The sequence below is a fragment of the Opisthocomus hoazin genome, chromosome 26 (genome assembly GCF_030867145.1).
Source record: "Opisthocomus hoazin isolate bOpiHoa1 chromosome 26, bOpiHoa1.hap1, whole genome shotgun sequence".
NCBI classification, from domain to species: Eukaryota; Metazoa; Chordata; class Aves; order Opisthocomiformes; family Opisthocomidae; genus Opisthocomus; species Opisthocomus hoazin.
In genome coordinates, this window is record NC_134439.1 from 3,473,934 (window position 1) to 3,493,326 (window position 19,393).

Here is a 19,393-nt window from a genome sequence, read left to right on the forward strand (position 1 = left end):
AGTGCTGGTTTGATTAATATAAATAAGGCTTCCACAGAAACTCACATGCTTCTGCATGCCTGACCTGAAGGATTAAGGCCACCATTAGGTAACTACAGTTTTTTTCCACTTCTGTTATCATGAGTCTCACTAGTGCCTACTCTCATCTGTCAAGAAGGGAAAGCCTTGCCTGATATCTCCCACCTTGTTTTAGTTCCTGAAGCAACAAGATCTATTGTGTGTGCACTGCTGGCGGAAGAGCAGGTCATGCTACACAAAGCATGTATATTTTGTTAGCTAGATGCTAGTATTTGTAGCTTACAGTTGCCTAAGAATAACTGTCAACTATACAGACACATAGGTTATGAAATAACTGTCTTGAAACAGGAAAGAAAGGGTAAAAAGATGAGGAAATGTCATTGCTGTCTTTGGAGAGTCTGCAGGAGTCCTGGAGAGTCAAACCAGGAGCACCCTGATCTGTAAAGCGTTGGAAGGGACTGTAGCAATACTCTTTGCTGGGCCTGTGACAGCGTGATCAGTTCGTAACTTCCATGTCACTGTGTCACCTTGCAGGTATTCGTATGTCTGCCACCCAGAGGCCTCTGGGTCAGGACATTTCAGCCCTTCCTGTGGAAAGGTTACCCAGCAAATCTATTCACACCACAAGGGCAGGTTGCGGTGCTGGGGTGGGAATGGAAATGCTCTATTGCTTTTTTTATATAGCTAGCTTTTTTACTGTTGAAAGCGAATCACATAACTGGGAAGAGAATTCTTGTTCGATTTGTTGTACTATATTTCCTGAAGGGCTAAGCAACTTTCCAATGTCTGCAAGTGACATAGGAGATAAGGCTTGAAGCAGCTTGTTTTGGAAAGCAGAAAAATGAACAGGAGATTGTTTTGCTTCACAGCTACTGTGTGGCCTTTTCTGCTGCTCCATCTCCTGTCCTTTTTCTTAAAGGCAGTTCAAAAATCACACCTCGCTACTGACCTGCCCTTGATACATCTCCACTAGGGTGCAGGGGGAGAAACATCACATGGGGGGAGCACGTGTTCCTTGGCACTCTGGTTCCTGCTGGTCAGCTCAGCATGTGGGCTTGAAAAGCTGAAGGGAACCATAGTGCTGAAGGCAGGGAAAGCAGAAGAAAATGTCAACCGGGGTCTTAAATTCTCCTTCCGTCCCTCCCACTTGTCCCCAACACATTTGACTTCTGCTGGGCACAAGCCTGACACAACCCAGAAGCTGCGCAGTCGCAGCTATGATTTCATGCTAGACCTACAAAGTCTGGTTCCATGGCAAGGTTGGTACCTCAGGCAAGGTCTAGGCAAAACACAGCTCAAGGCCTCTGGCACCTGAGCGAGCTCACGTCTCCTCATCTCATCCAGGCAGAGTCAGGCTTAGCAGAAGAAGTCCTGTGAGTGTTCAACGTGATGTGACTCACGTAACGAGCTCTGTCGCTTTCAGTGAAAGACCTCCCATATGTTACTGGTGCCTTACACAGTTCCCTGGGGTCCTTTTCCTCTCGGTCCCTGGAGGGTGACCTCCTCCTGGGATAGCTTTATCTCACTGGAAGAAAAATTCTTGACTGGGGTAAACAAGCAGCATAATTAGTGTGAATTAAAGTAATTTGAAAAATGCCTTATTAATCATCCAAAGGCTTGTAAGCAGTGCAGGAAAATATGTTTTTAATTATAAACATAATTTATTTAAAGTTGATGGACTCCCCTTCAAGTTGAAACTTCTGAATGGGAGAAAATGAAGGCTAGTAATTTATTTGTTTCTACTTTTAAGGCTATATCCGAGCTGCCTGCCTGGTTTTGACTTGGGCTTCATGCAAAAACTTGCAGCCCCATGAGCCTGCAGCCACTGAAGTGCCTGTTTGGCTTTCTTAATGCTCTTCGTTCTGCTGGAGTATTTAAGCAATCGCTCAACATGAACCATGCTGGGCAGACATGCCTTTGTTTCCAGTCCTGTTGGTGGTGTTCAGAGAGCAACAAGTTAATGGCCTCGAATTGAGCCAGGCCTCCTACAGACAGATACTGTCTGAGTTTCCTTCATTAATCTCCACCAGCTCCCGTTCTCTCTGAAGCTGCTGCTCTCCTGCGACTCCGGGCCTTGCCTCCCACATAGCTCTGCTCAGGTACCTTGGCCCTGACTTGCACCAGCTTCTGCCATTCCCACCTTGGGCCTGCTGAGCAGGCTGGGTTGCACAACAGCTTTCTAGCGTGTTCAAAGGAAACCTCTGAATTCACTTTTACTGCATTGAAGAGCCTTTATTTTTTTTGTTTTTGTTTGGGTTTTTTTCCCCCATTCCTTTTTAGCAGTGTAACATTAGCTTTAAAGCCATTCTGAACGTATCTGCTCTGGTTTTGTTCCCAGCATTCCAGGCTTGTGGTCTGCGGCTGGCAGGCAGTGCCAGCGTAGCTTGTCGAACCTCCCAAGCAGAAGAGATGATTTCATAGCTCTTCAGAGGCGCTGCCCCTGCGATTCTGGAGCCAGACATTGTTACACTTCGGAAAGTCTGGTCCTGGCCCTTGCCAGAGGATGGTGGATTTCCTTGGAGGTTCGTAGATTGTTTTGGCTGTAAGGGAACTTTATCATCACCTATTCTGACCCTTTGCATAACCCTTTCATGTAGGGGTTATGGCATCAAGCCTGTGACTTGGGCTGATCCAAAACTAGTCCTTCAGAAAGGCTTTTGATCCAGCCATGATGCTGAGGGCTTCAGTGAATGGCAAAGAACCCTTGGCCTCCCCAGGTATGTTGTTCCTCTCAGGGCACCCTGATTTCATAGATTGTCTAGAAACTGGGCGGCGTGAAGGGAACGGGAGGTAAAGAGAATAAGAGGCTGGGAAGTATTTCTGATGCTCTCACTTCAAAAATAAATAAATTGTAATTTCTACTGAAGATTGTAGCTTTCTTAGAATCTTCCTGATAGCACAGGAAAGTGGGAAATGGCAGTCATCCTTAGTGATTTTTTTGTTGTTGTGACAGAATCACAGAATGTTAGTTGGAAGGGACCTCTGTGGGTCGTCCAGTCCAACCCCCCTGCCAAAGCAGGGTCACCCAGAGCAGGCTGCACAGGACCTCGTCCAGGCGGGTCTTGAATCTCTCCAGAGAAGGAGACTCCACAGCCCCTCTGGGCAGCCTGGGCCAGGGCTCCGTCACCCTCAGAGGGAAGAAGTTCTTCCTCATGTTCAGATGGAACTTCACATGCTTCAGTTTGTGCCCGTTGCCCCTTGTCCTGTCGCTGGGCACCACTGAACAGAGTCTGGCCCCGTCCTCCTGACACCCACCCTGCAGATATTTATTGGCATTTCTAAGGTCCCCTCTCAGCCTTCTCTTCTCCAGGCTGAACAAGCCCAGCTCCCTCATTACGACAGTAATCATCAAATGCTTCTGACCAGAAGCATGCAAGACCAGACACAATTGCCTTCTCTCCCAAATCCTTCAGCTCCACCTTCTCAGGGTATGTCACCACCATTTCTAATTCTGTAGTTAGTTGTAGAGCTCCAGGATAAATGAGACCTGATTATTTTCAATAAAATAGAGGTATGAGTAGAAGGCACCTCCATGTGTGCATGCCAGCAGCTTTTGGCATTGCATCGTAACTAATGCTCAAACAGCTTTGCTTTGTTGTTGGCATTGGGGAGAGCCCTGCCTGGTCCCCAGTTGGATTGCCTACAGGAATCCCAGTCCCAAACTGAACTGAACTGCTTTTCCTGAGCACAAATGAAAGATGCACAGGTTTCAGTGCCTAGAAGGGAGGGCACAGGTGAGGATGAGGCCGCAGAGATAAAGTTATGAAGGGATTTGGGGAGCATCCTTCCATCTCTGTAAAGACAGGTGGAGGGGAAACTGAGTCATGCAATCGTGTTTGTTCTGATCAGTCAACTGGATCTGATTTGTCAATCGGAGCAGTGCTGCCACTTTTGGTTTGGTGCTGTATTTGGGAAAATTAGTCCAGAAGAGAAGACGCGTGATCAGGATCACTTTTGCTGTTGTAGTTGTTCATCTGCCTTAACAGGGGTGTGTGCTTGGCACACATCTTTTTGTAGAGTGTCCACAGGATTCTGACTCTAACAGCGTTGTGGTGTGTGTTTTCAGGGCATGATAGAAATTACTAGAAAAGTGAGGAGAAAGGAGGAATTTTTTTTGGAGAATGCTCCTGCAAAGTGAGGTGTTCTGGAGGGATAGGAATTGTCAGCTCTCTGCTTAATCAGCAAAGCTCTGGAGCTTGTGCTTACTTCTTGCTGAAGGCAGTAAGTTGCTGTGCTTAAGTGCCTTGCTGAATGGGAGCTTGTATTGCCGAGAAAGTGGGACAGTGCAGGAAATTACCTGTGTAGGCAACAGTGAGTGCTAATTTGAACTAAATAGGATATAGCTACCTTTGTTACAGAGAGCACAAACCAAGCCTGGCAACTTGGCTGGAGCACAGGCAGGGAGAGGCAAGAGAACCTTAGCTGTGTGTGCGTCTGCTTTTGCCTCCTGCCGAAAGGCTGTATGGGTTGACAGGAGATGTCATGCTAGTGAAGGGTTTTACTCTTGTCTTTGACCCACAGTTGGATGAGTGGGCACTGGCCATGATTGGAAAGCATTGATGGCAAAGATCGCTAGCAAATCTAACGTGTCAGCACCTGCCTGGAGCTCCCAGCCTGTTGGTCCATGGCTGTTTCCAGGAAGGAAGAAGATCCTGGTGGTGTTTGCACCCTGCTGCTCTAAAATGTGCCCCGTTGTATTGAATAACCCTGAAGAGTCTTCACTGCAAGCACCAACACAGCGTGTGAACACCAACTTGATTTCGGGGTCAACAGCTAGCATGACTGCTGTATTTGGGTTGGGTTAATGTTTTGTAGTCCAAAGGACCCTTGTAACTCATACGTTTTCATTTTATTTGGGGATTGGGGAGTTCTGGGGGATTGCAGCCAGTCCTTTGGCCTATGAAACTTTGTCAGCTCATGTGAAGTGGGAAGTTGCTGTTTGCAGTCCCCGGTCACAGAGGCCGGGCTCACACCTGTCTGGTGTGCCTGAGGAACACCGGGAGATCTGCTCTACAGCTGCAAGCAGCGAGGTACCCTGCCACCCTTCTCCAGGGACATGGGATGTGGCTTTCCTCACTTTCAGAGAAAGAACTGGCTGATCTCTTCGCAGACTACTACTTCATCCACGGGATCTAGCATCAGGCGCAGTGCTGGGTCCCCCTCATCTGGGGGATACCACGTAGGCAGGTGCACTACGCTGCAGCCGCACGGTTTTTTCCACATTCAGTGCTGGGGTGAATGGGAAGAGGTCGATCAAGGTTGCATGGAAAACTAAATCTGGCTTTTCCTCAACTTCAAGTGACTTCTTCCCTACTGAGACAAGCCTTGTTATGAAGGTTGGTGTGTATTTACAGACATTCACACAGAGGAGGCTGAATATACTCACAGAAATATGCGTACAGCAACTCTAGCTTTACAGTAGGATGTTGATTTAATTTTCCTCTTACACAAATCTCAGAGCAGCTTGTTTAATTGAGGCTTTCAAAAGCCCTGTAAGGTAGGGTGTTATCATGCCAGTTTTATGCAGGAGGAAGAGAAGCAGGGGGCAGATCCTGCCGAGAATAATACCCGCTTGTATTCTAGGAAGCTGATAGTGAGGACAGGGAAGGATTTTCTGGCACATACAGGAGAATCACATCGTTTGAGGTGTGTGCAGAAGAAAAGACAGTGGGTTTTGGTGCCCCTCAGCAGGGCCGTGGCAGTTGCAGAGGTCCCCATTCCCACGTGCGGCGGGCAGCCTCCTCCAGCAGCGGGACACGCGCTCCCTTGGATCAGGGCACTGCTCTGAGGTTGCGCTTGGCTTGCTGCATGGGCGGAGGTTGAGGGACCTGGATGCTTTCCTACTGGGTTCAGGTATCAAAACCTCCCTCATGGGATACCTGAAGGTGTAGACAGAGGGAGGGGCAGGAAAAACCTCCAAGATAAACTCCATTGTGTGGGAGGGTGGAGGCTCTCGCAGTGGCCTCAGGAAGGAGTCAGGCGATGGCATGTTATCTCTGAGTAGCTGAGATACCAACTTTCTCCCAGTCTAATGAAAAGGAGGAGAGACCCTTTTAACGTCCTTAGTGAGGGAAAGGCTGTGCCAGGAGCCCTACCCTTACGAGATGCTCAGTCCACACAAGAGTGAGGTGTTTTGAATGCTCCTTCGCTTGCGACTCATCCCTCCTCAGGTACAGCAGAATCTGTGCTGCAGAGGAGGATTGGCCTCTTCTGGATGTGATGCCTAGAGGTGAGATCATCCCCCAGTGCTAAAGCCTTAAGAAACCTCTTGAATGCTGAACGCTTTTGTTGGGTTTTGGTTTTGTTTTGTTTTTCCTTGATGGCTGTAAAATTTGCAGATTTGAGATCACTGATGCCAGCTTCTGTGTTTTAAAGGCTCAGGCTGTTTGGTGCTTTTCTCAAGTCCCCAGGTCCTAGAGTCCTGCTATCAGTGAGGAATCTCAGCTCTCATTTTTGTGTGTGTGTTACATTATGTCAGTACATTTCTAGACCTCATGACAGTACAGAAATGCTAGGAAAAATGTAGTTAGAGTATTACACAAGCCTGGAAATCAGAGGCAAAGGAAAGTCACGAAAAACACATTAAAAAGATCAGGAGTTTGACTGCTGGTATTTTGTCTTTTCAAAAATCAAGACAGAAGGAACTTGTTACATGCTAAGTTAAAAGATCTGTAAAATATTACCAAATTTTGGTCAAATCTAACATGGTTTGACAGTGAAGCTGTGATGCAAAGGCAGGGGTTTGCCCTTATTTTGCTACGCACGCCGTGCTGGCTGCAGGGGAGCTCTCGGAGACTGCTCAAGTCGAATTCAGTGACAAAGAAAATGGCTGCAGCAGCTGAGCAGTTCTTCAAAACATGATACAAGTGCAACGTGCCAAGGATATTGCTGACATCCAAGGAGACCAGTGCAAGAAGATGAGAGCTGCCACGGGGGATGTAATAGGAAGCATTAACACTGGCTGATGGCAGACCTGGAGAGCAGGATGCTGTACCGGAGGAATCTGGCAGAGACGACGGTGTAGGAGGGTTGGCTTGGCCCCATGAATGAGATAATATTTGGTCAGCCATGTACATACTGCGTTCCTCATAACCATCCCGTCGCCAGCTCTCAAACCAGCTCCTCTAAAAGGACCAGGGCTCAGGGGCTCTTACGAAGTTAATGAAAAAGGGGGAAAACAGAACAGTTTTCGTGTGGCACTGAACTGGGGGCTAGAAGGAGGAGTTTTCCCACATGAGAATTCTTGGAGATCCAAATATTCTCTTCTGTTGCTGGACCAGAAAGTCAAATGTACTAAAACTGTTCACAAACTGAAATACTATGGGGAAAATCAAGTTGTGATCAACAGAGTTTTGGTTTCCTAACCTTAAGCATTGTTTTAGTTTTGGTGCTTTATAGGCTTTTAGGAGTGGTATCTTAAAAGTTGACATTAAAATTTTTAGTTGAATCCAAAATTTTCCTATACAAAGGTATTAAATATTTACATATTCTAGCCACTTTGAATTAGAAAACCTTTCCATGTAAAAACAGAAAGTCACAAATTGACCTTTTCTTGCCAGAAGCACATTCTAATAGCTTGGCTTTTCTTGTTTAGAAAACAGAATTAAGAAACACTGCCAGCCCACCACTACTCTGCTGAGTCCCAGCCTGGAGGATTGGCTCCTGCGGGAGATAACGCCATGAAAAAGAGTCCAAGCATGCCATGTCTTATCACTGATAAATATATTTTTACCTTAGAGACCATTACTGTTCCAGGGAACCCAGTCTTGGATGTGCTGGCACAGCACAGTAAGAAGTGTTGTAGCAGGCTGGGATGGACGGTGCATCCCTGCTCAAAGCGGAGTCGTGATGGAGCGTGGGAGGAAAAACCTCTGCGATCGCTGACTTCCAGGCTCTGTCTGCACTGGGAAATCTATCCGGTAACTTGTTTCCTACTGAGGCTCTCTGATGAACTTGTCTAGAATCCCCGTGTATCTGCCTGGCACTCCACTGACAGCAAGCGAAAGCCTTAAAGACTACTCCAAAATTTCTGCTTACGGACAGAAATACAGTTGCAACTTGTTCATTGCTTCCCCTTCTGAGCTACAGGAAGATGAGCTGCCATGTCCTCCGTGAGTGGCTATTTTGGCATTTTGGAAAGGAAACTGCATCTGAAAGCGTTGCTCTGAGCTGCTCTTCGGAGGATGAAGGCAGAGAGGACGGTAGTTGAGTTTGCAGCAGAGGAGTAGCAAAGGATGTGACTGTATGGCTAGCCAAGGCTGAGAGGAAAGGGTTTGTAAGCACTCGCTGAAAATCCAGGAGCAGAGCTGAGCTCGCAGGGTCCGTGGACCCCAAGCCACAAGGGCTGTCTTCCCAAAGCCCCCAGAACACACTGAAGGGGGGGACATGGCTCCATCCCCCAAATTGGAAGTGAGTAGAGAAGCCCCAACCATTTTGCTGAGCGTAGAGGAACGTGGGGCGGCAGGGAGGGGGGCAAGTCACAAGAGGAGGATGGTGCAACCTCAGCTTATCAGGTGCGTTATCAGAAGTCACCACCCGCTGCTCCAGCCTGACCCTGGCAGAGCCCAGGACTGCAGCCACTGGGCCAATGTCAAGCCCGTAACTCAGCGATGCATCACAGAATGTCTTCTAGAAAACATTCCTGTCGGCAGCAGGTTCTCCAGGAGGCCGTTGCCTCCCTGGGCATCTGGTCCTGCTAGAGAAAGGAAGGGCAGGGTCATTATCTGTCAGACTTTGGTGAAAATGATAGCAAGCAAAACACTGTTAGGAAATCGTAACCCCATGGTCTTTTCTGGTTTCCTACGTGAAAAGGTTGATGGTGATGTGATCCCTGGCAACGCGATCCCCAGCGATGCATGGAAGAGGAGGAAGACCCTCAGCAAGCTCACTCCACAAAGCAGGAGAAAAATTAGACCAACATGACCCCCATCACCCCTAAAACACAAAGACAGGGGGATGGTGCCATAGATTCGGTGTTACTGGTGTCCGGTTCCTGTCCGGCGCCGAGAGGGTGAACCGCTCCCTTTAAAGCTGGAGGTGTTTCTAGGGGCGGTGGTCGGGGTCCAGAAGAGCCGAGGGGAGCAGGAAACCGGTCCCTTTACTGGGTGTAATGGCTCCCAGATCTCCTCCTTCCACCCAAAATCGAACAGAAACGCACAAATGAAATTTATACCTCTCCAAACAATGTTAACTGCAAGTGGTACTAATTAGTGCTCCCCTAAATGGCTGTGATTAGTTTACCAGCTGATGAAATATTTACGCTAGAATTTTTTCTTTAAAGAAAAAAAAAACCACGCACACGAAACGCTATTTATTTATTTATTTTACAAATTCCTGCCGCTGGTCGTGCTGAAAATGTGACTCACGCAGTAGGAGCTGAAACTGGAGTGGCTCTTCTACCGAAAAAACAGATTAAAGCACAGGAAACACAGCTTGTGAGAACAGGCAGGCGCTTCGAAAGCCGTTTGTAACACCGAGTTAACAAATAACGCCGAGCTCGGAGTACGATAAATTCATAATTTTAAAATAATACAACTTCCCCCCCCGTCGCCTTGCGAGAGCGGTTTTTTCCGCGATGCTCCGCCAGCTCTTCTCCACATCATCGCTTTTGCCAAACTGGTAGGTTCCAGTTCGGTCATAAATCGCTCGATGTCGGCGGCGCAGCGGAACGGAGGTGACGGCCGTCCCTCGGCTTTCTCTGCGCCGGCGTTTGGGGAGGCGAATGCTTTCTAGAGCTCGGGGAAGCTCGGCTGCCATCGCTAATCCGCGCCTGCCTCCCCTCGGACGGGCCTGGCCACTTCCCTTCCCAACAAACCTCGTGGATTTTTTTCCCCCCCTCTTCCCTGCTTGTTTGCTTTTCAGAAAGCTGATTCAGCCTTAAAAGCCGAGCGGGTTGGGCGTTCTGCCTTCTGCCCCCGCCGCCTGGGAGAAAGGCGAATGAACTGCCATGTAACCGCTCGCTCGCAGCCAGGATGAGCCCTTATTTTTATTATTTTAATTTTTTATTTTGCTTTTTTTCCCCTCACGCAGCCCGGCCTTAGCAAGGCGAAGGGGAGCAGCGGTTGACGGGGAGCTGCTGGGGTGCTCGGGGCTGTGTTTCGCACGCCATGTCCGCGTTCGATCGGCCCCGGCCCACTCCTGGGGGGTTTGCGGGGTTCACCCGCGTGTGGGGTGGGCAGGGACGGTGTGCTGGGGGGGTGTCGGGGTGCCCTCGCACCCTCCCCGGGGGGGGGATGCGGGTGGTTGTGGAAGATGGACACCAGCCCTCCCACACTCGGGGTGGGGGGGGCCAGGTCAACCTCCGCTCCCCTGAGGGGGACACGCTTGGGGGGGGGGGGGCCAGGTCAACCTCTGCTCCCCCGAGGGGGACACGCTTGGGGGGGGGGGGGGGGGGCCAGGTCAACCTCTGCTCCCCCGAGGGGGACACATCCCCAGGCCCGCGCTGACCCCCAGACCTCGCCTGGATCTGCCCTCCCCGACCCCCAGAGGCACCCTAACCCCAGGCCCATCCGTACCCTCTGCCCTCCCGGACCCACTGCCCCCCCCGGCCCCGCCCCCCGCCTAGGCCCCGCCCCCCGCCGCTGACCTGCCCTCCCCTTCCCCCCCCGCCCCGCCGCCCTCTCGCCGCCGTGCAAATCTCGCGAGACGCCGCGCGCTTTCACCAGTGTGTGTGTGCACCAATCGATCCGGGCCGGGCCCAGCGCCGCGGGGAGGGGGCGAGCACCGGCCCCGGCACCTGCCCGCGCCCCGCCGCGCCCCCCGGGAAGCGAGGGGCACCTCGTGCCCCCCCCAGATACCCCCCCCTCACCCCGCCACTCGCCCTCCCCACCTGCCCGGCCGCCGCCCGCCGAGCCCTCCCTCGGGCCTTTGTCCTGCCGCGAGGCCTTGCGGCTGCCGCCGGCCTGCGCGCACCCCGGCCGGGCCAGGACTCTTAGGCGAGGCCGGGGATCCGCGGCCTAGCCAGCTCTTCTCGCTCCCCCCGCCTCGGAGCCGGCGAGGGGCGAGCCCCCACCTTCCCCCCCCCCCCCCCCACCTCCGCCCCGCCGCTGCTGCCGCCGCCCCCCCTCCCCTCCGCCCTTCTCCCCCGCGTGCAGGCCGGCTGCCCGCAGCGGCGGCGGCGCCTGGCTCACGAGAGGCCGCGGAGCCGCCCCTGGCCTCCCCCCTCCCGCCCGTGCCGCCGCTGCCGCCGCCGCAGCAGGTTCCCTCCCCCCTCCTCCTCCTCCTCCTCCTCCTCCTCCTCCTCCTGCTCCTGCCCCCGGCGGCGGCGGGATCCGAGCGGTGCCCGGGGAGCGCTCGGCCCGGGCGGGAGGGGAGAGGAGCGGCGGGGCGGCGGCAGGAGCAGCAGCGCCAGGTGAGAGAGCCCGGGGGCGGCGGGGGAAGCGCGGGGGACCCTCCCCCCCTCCTCGCCACCCTCCCCGGCGCCGGGCCCGAGGCTGCCCCGGGGGGGGTGGGGGGGGCGGCGGGGCCGGGGAAGGGGAAGGGGAAGGGGGGGGGAGCCCGGGCCGCGACCCCGGGCCGCGGTGTAGGCGAAGGGCGGAGGCTGTGAAACGCTCCGGGCCGGGGTCACGGCGGAAGGGCCCGAGGCCTGTGCCCCGAGGCGGGCGGGAGCCAGGCCTGGGCCGCGGGTCCCCGCCTCAGCGGGGCACAGCGCAGCGCAGGCCCTGCGGCCCGGCGGGCGCGGGGTAAGAGCGGGGCGGGGGGGATCGGCCCGGGGCAGCGCGGAGGCCCCGGGGCTGGCGGAGGAGGTGGAAGGGTGGGCACGGCCTGTGAATCCTCGGCCTGGGAGTTGAGGCGGTGCTGCCCGGGGTGCCGGGGAGGAGGAGGAGGAGGAGGAGGCAGGCCGAGGCGGTGCAGCAGCTGGCAGCGGGGCAAGGCTGCTCACTCGCCGGCGGATTTTCAAACGCCTGCCTCCGTTTCCCGAGCGGGGAGGGAGGGAAGATGGGAGAGAGGTGCTGAAAATGCCCCCGCGGGGGAGCTGGGGAGGGACGGCCATCCCCTGCCGGGAGGGCTGCGGGGGGGCTCGGGACAGGCCCCGGGATGGAGCTCGGCCCTGCCGGGGTTGGGGGGGGGGGGAGGCTCGGGAACTTGTGGCAGTCGCTTCCCCAGAGCAGCATCCCGGCGGGGGGACGCGATTTCTTCCCGGGTGGTAGCCCAGCGCCCCGTAATGGGGGAGAGACCTGGGAGCACTTTAACATCTTTGCGCTCTCGTCTGTCATTTTCCTCGGTGCACAGATTTCCTGTTTTGAAAACTAGGCTGGTAGCTTTGTTGGGGGTTTGAAGCCTGTAGCAGAAATGGGGTTCTCAGTAACCACATTTAGTATCCCATGAGTTTCTGAGGCTTGTTACTGGTGTGGGAGGGCAGTTGTAAATGCCCCCCTTTGGGAGAGCAGTTGTAAATGCCCCCGGATGGATTCACTTTGCCCCCTCTAACTTAGATCTGCAGCGTCTGGAGGAAACGGCAGGAACAAAATGGACAGTTAGTAAAAGGAACAATTGTATACTGCCTGTTCTAGAGGGCACTTGCTGCCCTTCAAGAACTTTCCTCATCGCATATGCTCTTTATACAGCAAATCGTTATCTTCTGTGTCTTTCTTTTTTTTTTTTTTTCCTACCTTAGTCCAGAAAATGAAACTGGAACAGACATTTCTGGAAATGAACTTGATTGGTGCGGTTGGGAAGATGTGATTCACAGTTATAATGAACATTGAAATTTGTCCCATTTTTTTGCAGTTCAGTATTCGAATTGTGCATTTCCTGATTTTTTTTAACCTGTTTACACGACTGTGCTGGTTTCTTTTTTTTAACCCTTTAAATAATGGCATCCGTTGTGTCGGATTGCCAGCAGGTATGCCTGGTACATCCCATGTAGAGAAGCAGCTGTTTTGCTAGAGGTATCTGATGCTTTACTCTAGAGAGTAAAAGGTTTAAATGAGCATTATTTTCTGCTTATAATCCCTTTCTGTGCTTGGAAGAACCAAAGCTGTTGTCAGTGAAATCTGGAGTTCGGGGAGATCTAGTATTTCCAGGATTGGCCAAAAATAAATTATGGGGTAAAGAATGCTGCTTTTTTTTCTTCCTAGTCATGCAGCACGGGTAAAAAGCTCTGAAGCTTTTAGTCATAACACTCTGGTTCCATGTTTTCATTTTAATAAAGCATCCAGTGGGAGAATGTGACATAATTGGTTTCTTGGATTTAGAGATCTTGAAATGGCTGGTACAACGGATAGAAGAGGAAACTCTCCAGCAGGATTGTGGTGTACATACAGTAACATGGTGGCAAAGTCGTGTTATTATTGCATGGTAATCTTGCATTTCACTTGCAAGAAAATGCTTTCTACATGGTTATGCTGCAGAACAGGCACTTCTGAGTCTTGTCAGTGGCACAGAATGTTAAATCTCTCTCCTTTCCTTGCATTGCGTAATCGGAGTGTTGTTCTCCCATAGCAGCAGAAATGATGGAAGAATTGCATAGCCTGGACCCACGAAGGCAGGAACTACTGGAGGCCAGGTTCACTGGAGTCGGGGTTGCCAAGGTGAGCATAAGTACCTTTGGTAACAGGCATGACTGCTTGTCCATCCTGCGCTGCACTTAGTGTTTTTTAATTTCTACGTTGATAATTTTGCTTCGCAAGCAGAATGTTTTGTGTCAATAGTTGTGTTTTGACCACTAATTTGCTTAAAGTGTGGCGAAGAGGAATGAAAATGGGATCTGTATGAGCAGATGTTTTACTATACAGAAGATTTTGGGTCCTAATTAAGTTCTTAGGAGTCGCTCCATCTTAAGGCAGCTTGTACACCCCAAAAAAGCCCAGGACAGCTTTGTCTTTGGAAGTGGGAATCTCATCTGTCTCTTCCTTTCTCCGAGAAAGCACTTGAGAACTGAATTTGGCCACTTGTTAGATACAGTTTCAAGTTTACTGTGTTTGATACAACATGTAACCAGACTTAATACCTTCAGGAATTTGTTGAGTTCTTTGTGGGTGCAGCATGCTAAAATTGTGTATTCGGTCGCATAGAACACAAAAAAAGTATTTGAAGGTAAGCTCTCCTGCATCTGTGATCCACAGACTGATGGTAAAATCCCATCTTTGTCCTCACGTACAACTTCATAACTGTTCAGTAGCTGCCTTTCATGAGTAAGACACTTAAATAACATTGTGGTTGCTTGGTGTACTAGCGTTAAGCTCCTAGTTCTCCAGATGTTGTTGGTAGTGTTAATTGATAGTCTCTCTGAGCAGTGAAATGGTGGCAGAACTCATCTTGAAGGAGGTCAGTGATAAGGAGTTTACTTTTGAGGAAGACACTGAGTTTTGGACAACATCGAGGTAGATGGTAAAACAACATACCATTACTAGATAATTTTCATAAGCCTCTTAGAATTATTTAGGGAAGAAACTTTGCTGTATTTCTTAGAAAAATTCAATCAAATCAGAGCTTGAGAAGGGGTTTCATTTGAGTTCATACTTTTCTTTCTGACCTGTACTTCAGTCAGGACACTAAGTCTTGGAAGGGGGCATGAGTAAGTAAAATGTTCAGCTGTAAGGTAGTGTAGTAAGGAAGATTAACATTTGGAGTTGGTAAGGGGTAACAATTTCAGTTACTGAAGTAAGAGTGTGGGGGTTTTTTGATCTTTGCCCTCACTCTTAAGACTTCTTAGTCGTAAGGCTTTTACTAGCGTAAAGGTTTAGGCTATGTAATGTATTTACCATCTTCAAAGACTTGTTTTATACAGCATTACAACTTGTTATGTACTTTTTAATCTGTTTCTTACCTCTTCCTCTCGTGTTTGTCACTTTTAACATCTTTAGCTGTACCGATATAGATAAAGCCAAACAACTTTCTAGAATAGCAAAGACTGAGAGGCATAGACACTATCGTTACTTTAAAACAGTGCCAACATACTCGATGCTCACCAAGAACGTTAGGAGCTATTCCTTTTAAAGGAATAACCTTCAAAAGAGACCAGAAAGCAAGTCTTAATTATGTTTTCAATACGTTTGGAGCAGAAAGTACATGCCCTTTTTCTGTAGGGTGAATCTTGAAAACTCATTTTTGTTTCTAAAGCATATCCGAGTAAAAAAAGCCTCATTTCTTGGAGGCTTCACTTTGAGCAAAGCTCTTCTGTTACTGAGTTTTATTTTTACCTGTTGTTACACAGTATAGTGTTTTACTTTGTGTTAGTCAGTAAACTGTTAAAGCGCATTACACTTATTTCAAACAATATATATTTATTTACTTGCATACTTGGTAATTTTCAATAGATCAGCCAGCCATTGATATGAATTAGCATGACTCTACTATGTTGCAGCAAATCTCGGTTGCAATATTAATCTCAGATACTACATTCCCTCCCAGGTTGGTGCTTCAAATTCCCTCCCTACCCCCCCAAGTCTCCGTCCGTCATGCTCCGCACTGACATTGGTAGGTCACTGTCTTAAAGGGAATGTATTGGGAAAGCTGTAATACAATTTGTGTGATTCAACTAAGATTTGTAGCTCTCTCCAATGAAGTGCCGAAGGAAGGCTACGTAGGGTAAGTTAGTGCCATCTAGTGGGACCGGGACTGGCACATCCTCCTGGGATAGAAGGTATTCTGTTGCTGTTTATTGCATAAAAGGAAGAAATGTCATCTTAGATGCTCTCCTATTGGGCGAAGGCAGCAGGCAGCTGTAACTGAGCTTCCTGCCTGCCGCTGACTGGGTGTATCGCTTAGTGTCTTCGGTTAGGTTTCTTTAAGGTTAAAAAATACAGGGTGTATTTTGGACCTGTGTAACACTCACGTACTAGTTTACATCCTTAATACAACTGCAGATTTAAAGCCCGCTTTCCCTGCGTGTTTGCAGGTAAAGAACAGCTGTACGTGTTTCTGAGAATGAATACAACTACACTGATCTAGAATAAATGTTTAGGCTTGACAGTAGAAAAAAGATTCTAGCCATCAGAGTCATGGGGTTCTGGAAGAGCTTTCCAGTAACAGCAGTAGAGGACAGAAACCCTAAACTGTTTTGGAAACAGCTGTGTGCTGTCATCTCCTGTGGTAGCTGAAGGCACAACCCAATGACTGAGGTCATTTGCAGTCCCAAATTGCCTCAAAATTCTGTTCCAAGTCTGTGACGAATTATCTCGCTTAGTAGCTGGAGAATATATTTCTCTAGAAGCTTAGGGTTAATACGTGGAATCAAATCTGTGAGCGAGGAATGTTTCTAGGCAACTGTTATACTCATGTGGTTCATCCAGGTCACTAGACAGCTTCAAAAAGCCAGTGATGCTTTAGATGTCTATTCTTGCCATATGGTAAAGTGCCATTTTTCCCCAAATTCACAAAGCAAGTCCTTGAATTAACACATGACTATCTGACACCTACTGCTATTCCTGCTTATTTGGCTTCTGTTTATGTTTACTTACTGGGGGAAGTGTAAGTGTATTCACTTGAGGCATTATTCTAACTAGTCATCTCAGACATCTTCCTTGGGTCAGTAGGTACAGAAAACAAAATGTAGTTTGTTTCTCTAGATAACATTGTTGAATTTGGTCTGTTCTCATCTTCTGCCTCCCTCCCCCCTGTCTGCGTGCTGGCTTTAAGATGTCAGACGAGTTAACTCCAAAGGATTTGTGTCATTTCCACAGACTTTTACTGGATGAGAACTGGAGTAGGTAACTGTGGTGGTTGGATCTGTGTTTGCATGTGGCTTGCCTCAGGCTTAACCAGGGTGGATCATCACGGCAGGTATCTTCTACGAGTTTGGTCTTTAAAAGATCTTCAGACTAAGTTGTGTGTGCCACTTTGTTACAGTTAAACTAAAAAGGCTGGAGTATTTCTAGAGAGAGTAACTTTCTCTGTCGTGCTGTAGGTATCTTGTAGATCCAGATGACTGTGCTAGAACTGAAGAAATACTGGTCTTGATGGTAGCTAGTGCTCCCTTTCCTCCAAAATGAAAATAACCTGAAGAGTGGCACTTATGCTGCAGAACATCTGCCACCAAAAAGAGAATTGCTCATAAAGAAGAACTGCATTTGCTTGTATTGTTTTGGTTTTTACCCTTTCTCTGTCCTTCTAGCAGCCTTGATCAGTTCAGTAACTGCCAGTGGTGTGGTCCACTTGGTAACTTTGCTGCTAAAAATGTTGCTAAGTTGAGAATTCGTATTTGGGAATAATAATGTCTTCCCTGGGGGGAAGTGGTGCTGCTTAGTGATGGTCCTTAACAGGTGTCACATGCCACCAGAAGAACTAGTTAATGAGAGTTTTGAAACTTAGAACTGAATTTATCAGCTACCACAGAATGTGCCAAGACTTTATGCCAGATACTCAAAAATTGTTTGGATGCTTCCGTGTGCAATATTACTTGTTTCAAATGTGTTGTCTGGTTATTAGAGCCCAGAAATAGCTGCTAAATCTCAGTTCTGTTTCTGCCCCTGAACTGAGGGTTAGGCTGAATTGCATGACCCTTCTGTCCAGTTTGCTGTCAGTAAAATAAAAATACTGTTTTTTTCAACCTGAGAGAACCCTTGAGGTGTAATGGAAGCTGAGCAAATCCTGTTGCAAATCTGCTTACCCATCTGATATAGTGGAGGTTACCTGTGAACATCTGCTAGTAGATTAACTTCTCATGGCAAAAAGACCTAGGTGGTTCAGGAATTTCATTACTGGCTATAATACCGAGCTTTTCTAAAAGCCCGACTAAGAAGCAGACTGTAATTCTCATACTTATGTGATGCTTGAAATAAGATAAGAATATGTTAATTAAACCTGTCTTATACAGTAGCACTGGACCAGAGTAACTGGAAAACCGTTCAACCATTTCACTTTGGTGTAAGCATGTGTGGAGTCAGCACTAACTTCTAGTGGAACTAAGGATTGACTTCTTCCCTTTGAAATCTCTTGATTTGCTACACAATTCAGGAGAACTTGCATTAGCTTGGCTTAGAGTAATGAAGCATGTCTCCTCCACCATTGAGTTAGCAGGAGAGTTTTGCAATGCATGTTGCTGGAAGTCCACGTTGGAGACTCTGGCTAGGCAGCTTGAATTCCTAGAGCTCTCTTACAATACGAGGAGTTGAGAGCACAAAATGGAGACTGCCCAACATAAGGGTTGCGGACAGGCCTGAGGGATCATTTTTGAGAGCTTAGAGAGGCAGAAGAAGTGCACAAGTCATGCGAGGAAGTAGATGGGCTTGAAAAGAGGATAGGTAAGGGGGGTCTGAGTCAGGCGAGCTTTGTTATAGAAGATCCAATGGGAGCTACTATCAGGCCAAGTTGTTTCTGTTGAAACTTCAGCCATTGTGCCTCATCTGTGGCCTTTCCAGGGCTCTTGCAAATGGGATAAATGACTAACCAGCTCGTGTGAGTGGACAGATTTTAAATTCTTGCCTTTGAGTAGGAGTCTTGAAAGCACCTGCTACTGCTGCATCCACTTCTCGGCATGGAGGTTTTGTTGTACATAGGTAGGTCACGGACTTAGAAGCAGCAGTTGATAGGTGAATCACAAGGGAAAAGAGCATGCCAGCTTATCTCAGAAAGAAATTCCTTGCGGAGGAGGAAGTGTGTGCTGTTCTTGTGCTTGTCATTTGGGTAAACACTATAGAAACTATTGGCTTATTTCAGATGACCCACGTATTTTGAATTTTTCTGAGCCCCATCACTGATTCTCTTGACAGGGTACAGTGGATGAGTGGGCTGTAAGTCATATCAGAGAAGTGCAGTATTATCCCACAGTAGTCTGTGCTAGAAAAGCCAGATGCCAGTGCAGATGACTTCTTCTGGAACAAAATTCATAAGCCCTTCCTGTGTAAACTGTTGCATGTTTATTATTCCCTACTGCTACTTCCCAGTCAATATTCTGGTGTTAGTGTTCTTTGCCATTGCTTTCTTGTTTTTTTCTAAAATCCAGGTTCGTTCCTTTAATTCCTTTTGTGTCGTGACCACTTAAGATGGTATGCTAAATTAAGTACTGAACATTTATCCAATGTCAGTTGCTGAGTTAAATATAAACAGTCAGGAATGATAAAACATAAATTTGAAGGGTTTTTTTTATACACACACTCACTGCCTGTTAGTGGAGGGTAAGAATGTTCAGATGTGTAGTTTCTCATATCCATTGTCTAAACCTGTTGCTATAAGAAGTTGACAACATGAGGTTAACATGTGAAACTAGATATCTAGCTGGTTGATCAGGAAAACTTGCCTTTACTTTCTCTTGGGTCCAGCTGAGGACTAGGCCATGTTCCTTAAACATCCCAGGTATTGCATCTTTATTGCTTCCACTACAGCACGTTCTAGTGAACAATTTGTGTTTCCATAGCCAAAATACCTCAGAACAAGACATTTTGTTAACTTTGACGTGAACAAGATGCTTCAGCTCCTTGCCTGTGAGATAGGC

The 19,393-nt window shown here is 48.7% G+C and overlaps 1 protein-coding gene across 5 annotated transcripts in view; it reads left to right on the forward strand.

Annotated features, from left to right (window-relative positions):
• Positions 1-10,744: 10,744 nt before the first annotated feature.
• The window catches only part of TLK2 (tousled like kinase 2), a 44,528-nt gene continuing 35,879 nt past the window's right edge, over positions 10,745-19,393 (forward strand). For 2 of the 5 annotated variants that reach the window (XM_075443443.1, XM_075443447.1), the window contains exons 1-3: positions 10,746-11,368; positions 13,462-13,550; positions 15,373-15,438. In XM_075443443.1, the coding sequence (XP_075299558.1) occupies positions 13,470-13,550; positions 15,373-15,438 (147 nt within the window). In that variant the 5' untranslated portion in view covers positions 10,746-11,368; positions 13,462-13,469. Of the gene's footprint in view, positions 11,369-11,583; positions 11,700-13,461; positions 13,551-15,372; positions 15,439-19,393 lie in introns of those variants that run through there. The other 3 variants (XM_075443444.1, XM_075443445.1, XM_075443446.1) reach the window with 3 other exon arrangements.